This window comes from Morone saxatilis, unplaced genomic scaffold (assembly GCF_004916995.1).
Source record: "Morone saxatilis isolate NCDOM2014 unplaced genomic scaffold, NCSU_SB_2.0 Contig11, whole genome shotgun sequence".
Taxonomy (NCBI): Eukaryota; Metazoa; Chordata; class Actinopteri; family Moronidae; genus Morone; species Morone saxatilis.
Genome location: NW_023339663.1, coordinates 18,652,740 through 18,659,611, shown reverse-complemented (window position 1 = coordinate 18,659,611; position 6,872 = coordinate 18,652,740). Strand labels below are relative to the sequence as shown.

At 41.0% G+C, this 6,872-nt stretch overlaps 1 protein-coding gene across 3 annotated transcripts in view; it reads right to left on the bottom strand.

Moving 5' to 3' along the window:
- Positions 1–3,604, bottom strand: part of si:dkey-127k13.1 (PWWP domain-containing DNA repair factor 3A) — a 5,946-nt gene extending 2,342 nt beyond the window's left edge. Inside the window, exons 1-9 of one of the 3 annotated variants that reach the window (XM_035652445.1) lie at positions 3,365–3,604; positions 2,480–2,586; positions 2,043–2,359; positions 1,689–1,944; positions 1,303–1,422; positions 1,126–1,196; positions 660–736; positions 285–345; positions 124–199 (exon numbers count right to left, since the gene is read on the bottom strand). In XM_035652445.1, coding sequence (XP_035508338.1) covers positions 124–199; positions 285–345; positions 660–736; positions 1,126–1,196; positions 1,303–1,422; positions 1,689–1,944; positions 2,043–2,359; positions 2,480–2,486 — 985 coding nt within the window. In that variant the 5' untranslated portion in view covers positions 2,487–2,586; positions 3,365–3,604. Of the gene's footprint in view, positions 1–123; positions 200–284; positions 346–659; positions 737–1,125; positions 1,197–1,302; positions 1,444–1,688; positions 1,945–2,042; positions 2,360–2,479; positions 2,587–3,364 lie in introns of all 3 variants that reach the window. The other 2 variants (XM_035652442.1, XM_035652444.1) reach the window with 2 other exon arrangements.
- Positions 3,605–6,872: the final 3,268 nt, after the last annotated feature.

Here is a 6,872-nt window from a genome sequence, read left to right as displayed (position 1 = left end):
TATATAAAAATATATAAATATATAAATAAATAAAAATAAATAAATAAATAAAAATAAATAAATATCAGTGTCCTTTGGAATTTCTGCTTCTACCAGCATTAGCATTAAATGGACAAAACTTACCAATCCGTATGCTGTAATCTTTTATGAGCTCCAAGGACCACTGGATTGCAGCCTCATACTTTTCTTTGGCTTTGCACTATAACAAATATGAGACAGATTGTCCGTCACTGTGTCAGGAAAACATAATTTTATTAAGTGTATAATTTATGTGAAATTCTTACCACCAGCTCATTAGCTTCTTTACAGTCAAAAGGCTTCAGGGATTTCAGAGCCACAGTAAACCTACAAGAACACAAACATACAACTTAAAAATTTAATTCCTGATGATTTCAAAATTCACTCATCAATGTTTTGTTTAAATATCTCAATTTGTGAAGCCAGGTTTAATGACATCACAACAAATTATTAAGGGCTTTTTAATACCACATCTAACTGCACAGCATACTTTCATGACTTTCAATCATTTTGGGACACCACTGCTGGCGATCCCCAACAACCAGGTGACCTGTGGAGATCCTTGTTGCCTAGGGAATCTACGACAATCCTGTACACTTTAAAAGTGCAGAGGCAGTAGGCAACAAAGTTTTACTACCTACCCTTTCTTTTTGTGAATCATTGGGTCATCAATGAACATGATGCTGGCTTTTTTCTGCTTACGGTTCACACTTTTGACCTGCAGAGTAAAATATTACAGGTCTTATTGTGGCTCATCAATGTTTCCCATCCATTATGATCTTTCATCTAATTGCCCCAGTGATCCTCATCTAGCTTACTTCATGTAAAAAGTTAAGAGTTTAACAGCATAGCTATACTCGGCAAAGTTTTTATTAGTGCTGAAATGATTAATGAACTAATCAATTCAAGGTGTATGACATGAATTGGTAAACACATTTTAAAAGAAGCCAAAAGAAGGCCAAAAATTCAATAGTTCAAGCTTCTCAAATGTCACGAACTGCTGATTTCCTGGATATAGGCAACACATCTTAATAAGAAATTGTGTCCTGTTCCATTTAAAAACGTGTTTATGCAAACTCAATGATCCACACAGCTTTCTGCACTCACCAATGCTGGCCAGAACGGATAATTTCTAAATTTGTACCACACAAACACTCCCTCTGAAATGGATGGGGGCTCTGAAAGACAAAAACAATCCATTTAAAAGTATACAATGTGAATACACACAATCTAGTCCATATTTAGTCCTTGTAGACTTTATTTGGTCACAGCAATCTCTCTCACTTTTGTCCCCTTCCATCAAGAAACTTGGAAGCTCCTCCTCCTCCTCCTCACTTTCCTCATTTTCCTGGAAGGACAATGACGGCAGCTGTTCCTCCTGGTGATTCAGCTCTATTGATAGATCTGAAGACAGCAAAGACTCATCTTTTTGGGGGAAGGGGGGTGGACCACAACAATATAGAATTAGAGTAGATAATGTTGCTCACCTGCATTACTTAAAAACATGAGCTGCTCTACAAGCAGTATTAAATCCACACAGAGCACAACACATTTAAGACGGATTCTGCAAACATGGTTTACATTTTTTATAATGCTTTAGATTGGGAGGGTGATACATTTCTCAAAAAGTATTATGACACAGCACGAGACAGACGTGAAGAAGACACTACCTGGCTCTGCTGCATCAGGCTTGTCCAGTTCAAATCTTGGTCTAGAGCGTTCGGATGACTGAGTAGTAGTATCCCTTGTCTCAATCTTCCGCGTCCTGCCACGCCGACACTTGCCTGGAGGACCGTTGGTTTCAGTGCAGGTCTGTGTTTGTTCCTTTGTCCCCCTTTTTCTAACTTGTCGTGGTTGTGAAGCGTGACCCCTCCCACGTCTGCTTTGAAATTTGGTTTTGGAGCATGGTGAATCTACCTTTGATGTCTACAACAGAACAGATATTAAAAAGGAGTTAAAGAGTGTCACTGAAAATAACTGTACAGGCTCAAAGTGTATTTTTTAGTGTAAATATAATCAAACACCTCTAAATGAGTGATGAGTTCTGTGTATTCGATCTCCACTTGTTTTGTTGTTGGGGAGGACTTTGAAATGTTGGACAGGATGTCAGTGGAAGAGCTGTGAACTGGGGTAGATGTCAGGCAAGATTCTTCTGTCTCTCCAGCTTGTCCTCTGGCTCTTTTTGGAGTACTTGGTAAAGAACTTGCAGTGCACTGGCTGACAATGGCCAAATCACTGCCTGGCACAGCATTCGATTCCTCTGTAGCCTGTAAAGTGTCTAAGGCGGCTTTCTTTGTTGGCGTCTTTTTGGGTTTCCTTTTTCTTGTTTTCTGCAGTCCACCTAAAAGATCAATCAGAACCATTTGTCTATTGTCAGTCAGAGTGGCTTCTTATGCGTCTTTGAAGAACCCAGACTCAGCTGACTCCCACCAAAATTCAGAAAGTGAAATGACAAGATTACCCGTCATTGTTACGAGAGTTGGTGCAGCCCTCTCTCTGGAAAGAGTTCCCTTGTGTCCACTGGATCAGATGTCGCCAGGGCTGTCAGATAGGTAAAGGGTTAGGCAGCTGTGTGACAAAACAGAGGAAAGTCAACCAACCTACAATGTTTGGGCCTTATCGAGTAAGACCTACTTTCGCTTTGAGGTCGGGCCATGCTGGCACTCAGATAAATACCATATGGGCTGCAGTAATTGCATGCCTATGTTTACGCCAGGTAAATTCACCAAAATAAATTAAACCCTGTCGACGCAGACAGGATCCAAACACGCGGCAAACCAGTTCAATATTTTAGTAGTGTTGTGTCCAAGATAACGCACCATATTAACAACAGTGCCTGCCCCCTGCAACGTGACTGCAACACACAGTTCACATGAGCATTAAAGGATTTAAATAAGCAATAAAAAGCCCCCCCACATGTGCAAACACCACGCTAAACACCTTTAACACTGTAATATGAATAATGTACTGCGGGCTAACACGGTAGCCTGACAGAGATAACGCTAACGTGTTGCTAGCTGGGACATGACACAAGTGTGCAGATAGAAGTCAAGTAAACAAACGCATCCACACACAAACAAACAAACCCCGAGCAATAAAAGCAGCGATATATTACTGCATAACGCATAATACGGAGCATAAATATATATATTTAAAGGAGTAAATATGAGTTAGCTAGCCTTACAGCTATTACTCAGCTCAATCTTTACACAGGTACAGTTAAAGTTATCAAACACCTCATGCAGCAGTTTGCACATACAGGTCTACAGGCTATGAGATGAAGCGATTGTCAAGTTGTGACCGCAGGCAAACATAGTGTAACTAACTGGTACAACAAGCCACTCACCTTAAAACCTTGACTCCCACCGTTTGTTTGGGTTGTTAACGTTAGCTAGCAGCCAAGGAGAGCAGACCCCGTGCATCGTCGAGCCTGCACACATGCACTATGTCTCCAGTACTCGGGGGGGGAAAGAGCTCCAAAGTTGTGATAAAGTATGAAATATTTAATATAACTAACTACTCGCACACTGTACGAGAACTGAACCTTGAACTACTCGCGGATCATATCTTAAATACTGGTTGTCTTGACGACATGTAGCTTACCTACCGCCGCCTACTGTACCGGAGTGGGAGGTCCAAATAATGTCAATACATATCAGAACCACTTTTATTGGGCCAGGTTTTACCTTGCTCTCAATGTACAAACACAAATTAACAGTATAAATAAACAGAACAAGTTCAACAACAACAAAAGACATAGACTTATATGTACAGCTATACAAACAAACATTTGTAGACAGTACGATGGGCAATGGTGCAAAGGATGCTGAAATAAATATTTTACATGCAGGTATCTTTAGGAACATGGGGTATGTAAATATGACAGTAATAAATGCATCAGTTCCCAACATGGAGATGGAGATACTCCAGGTCACCGTGGGGTAAAATCTAATTACTGTGAGAGACAGGACCAAAATCCAACAACAAAAATTCTCTTTACTTTTCAATTTACTAGATTTTGTCTATGAATAAAAACTCATTTGGACTGCTAACAACAACAAGGGTTTGTAAGAAAACATTTCAAGGGGGCGACAAGCCCAGGTCCATAGGTTTTACATCATACAATAGGCCTACAAGTAACTTTACTATTACTTGAAGTGTAGAGTTAAAAAGCATGCCCAAGCCATACTGTGTCCTATTGCACAGTCCAAATATTCCATCACCTTCTTTTCCCAGCATCCTTTATTCTCAGATATTTGCGTTGTGCACCTCCCATTCCTTCTGTCACTCTTATTAATAACTTTGTACCAATCTTTGCCAGCTGTTTTGTAGCCTATGTTAATTTCAGTCAACACCTACAAGTGCAGGAACCAGGCAAAACAGTGCCATGAACATTATATAGATGTATTGAACTCTTCTCTTTGTTTGTGCTGTCCTATCTATAGTGACAGCTGAATTTCACAGTGGACATTTTGACATATATGACACATGTCATAACATAACAGGTAATAACATAATAATGGCTCTGTTCTATTCAAGTGTCCCAGTAAGTTATGGCAGTGTGACAGTGAGCCAACATGAACCATATCAGGACCCTGATGGCAATGATCTATCATTCATTTTATTATTTATAGTTTCTACTATAACATGTCAAAATGTGTTTCTTGAAATTTAAGTCTAATTGGCAAATGTGTAACTTTTTAATACCTTTTTTATTTTATATTACTTCAAATCTGAAAAATGTCCCTATTGTTCACTCAGCTGCTGGATGCCTGTGTGTCTCTGGCAATCACTTTATGACAACAGTAGAGGGCACTGTGTAACCACTCATTAACTGCTCTCTTTAATACAACGACTCCTTAAAACACTTATCTTTACTTTACTTTTACCTTTTCCTACATCACTTCTCCTTGACTTGGCACACCAGATACACTCACACACTTAATTAAATCAAAGGACCAGCCAGTTGTCCCTATGGACTGAGAGTTTGACTAACAGAGACAATTGCAGGTCACTTCTCTAAACCATGGGAAAGAAAAAAATAGGTTTCTGCAGGGTCCCGACATGTGTGCACATATTGAAGATTACAGACGTCATAATACTGATCAGTTTCCTCGTTTGTCAACATTCACGTCCCCATCACAGTTCAGGCCACGCTTCATGCAACATCCCTCTGTAACTTGGTGATTTTATTCATCTACAGCCCCTCTACCCCTAAAAGCTTTACCCTCATCAGCAGCCTTCTTCATTAAAAGAGAAATGAGCCATAGCGAGGATTTGAGAAATTCTGAGGTAGTGAGTTTAAGCTCCCCCAAGTTAAGGTTTTAATTGTTTGGGTTTTTTTCTAATTTCATTCATTCAGTAACTGTTCAGTAATATTTTCTACAATGTATTTGCTGTTTTTTTACCTCTACACTGCCAGCAATACGAATCTGATGGGGAAGTGCTTATTTTTTGTTTAACTGTAAGTAGACAAGTTGCTGTATTCATTCTAGAAATACTGGAAAATAACCCCGGTCTGTAAGTTTATTTTGATTTTACAGTATTATGTCTCTTTAAATCATTCCCAGAGAAAAGAAACACCACAAGACTCAATGAGTTAAACACACACATCATCCTAACAACATCCCACAATAATAAATAATATCCCACATCTCCGTCTAAAAAGTCCAGTTTTGTCTTCCCACAGGCAGCAGCGTACCTGCCACTCATCTGGAGCCTCTGGACCTGTATTGGCCTGTGGTTGTTGAGGGACAGGGTGGCCCCGCCCTCCTCCAGATGTGCGCCTCTCTCCTGTCTCTCCAGTCCGCTGCTGGCTTCAGCAGAGTGCGGAGCCTCAGGAAGTCAACAGGAGGGCACGGATAGTCACACTTGAAGTATAAACAACGAGGAACTGAATCCCTTACCCCTGCTCTGCACCAGCCAGATCTTACTCGATCTAATGAGTCGTGACTTTGTCGGTGTAGCCCTTGAGGAGGAATCCCCCCCCCCCGGGGGGGTTTGGTTTTACCTGGCCAGCCTGAGACGCCCAGAGCTAAATGGAAGAGAGGCAAGGCTGAGTGGCGTTGCCAGTCGGTAGCGGCTGTTGACATGAAGAGGCGCAGAGCAGCCTCTGCGTGAACTGGGAGCGGTTCTGCTGCTTTCTCTCCAAGACCTGTGTGATCTTTTAGGGTTTGTTTATGACAAGTGGATTCCGGAGGGTTTTTCTGGTAAATAAGTTAAAACGAGATAATACTGTCTGGATTTTTTTTGTGTGTTGTTTTGGTCCTTTTTTGGTCGAGGAATGGGATGTTAACCGGTTTTCCTAGATCTATGTGTTTGAAGTGGCGTGAGGTTTTGCGTCTCAGCCTGAGAGAAGCCACTGCAGGGGCTTTGGGTTAATTTGTAAATCGATCCGGTGTCTTTTGAATGTGAAGCAGTCTAGCTATTAAGGTTCTTTCTCTCTCTCTCTTTCTCTCTCTCTCTCCCCCTTGTTTTTTTCACCCTCCAACATGAATTTTCTTACGTGCTGGGACCTTAAAGGAGAAGGGTCTGTGGCAGCGGAGCAGAAAAATAGGGTTAGGTTTAGAATTTCTATCTCTTCAATAGGCAAACGCTTCAGAAAAGGGTGTGGCCCACATCAGATCGCGCGCATACACCTTATAACAGTAGTCCTGGTACATATCTTTTATCAAGAAAGAACTTAATGATTCTCATGTCAGACAACCGTGTTACCACACCGAGACCCCCCCGGCGCACGTTCTACATTGGAGTATCTAATAGGAGATGATAACTGGTTTGTTTTGTGTTTTTTGTCTTCACCCCTTTTCGATTGGCTCATCGGTAACTCTTCATATAGTGGACTAATCATTATC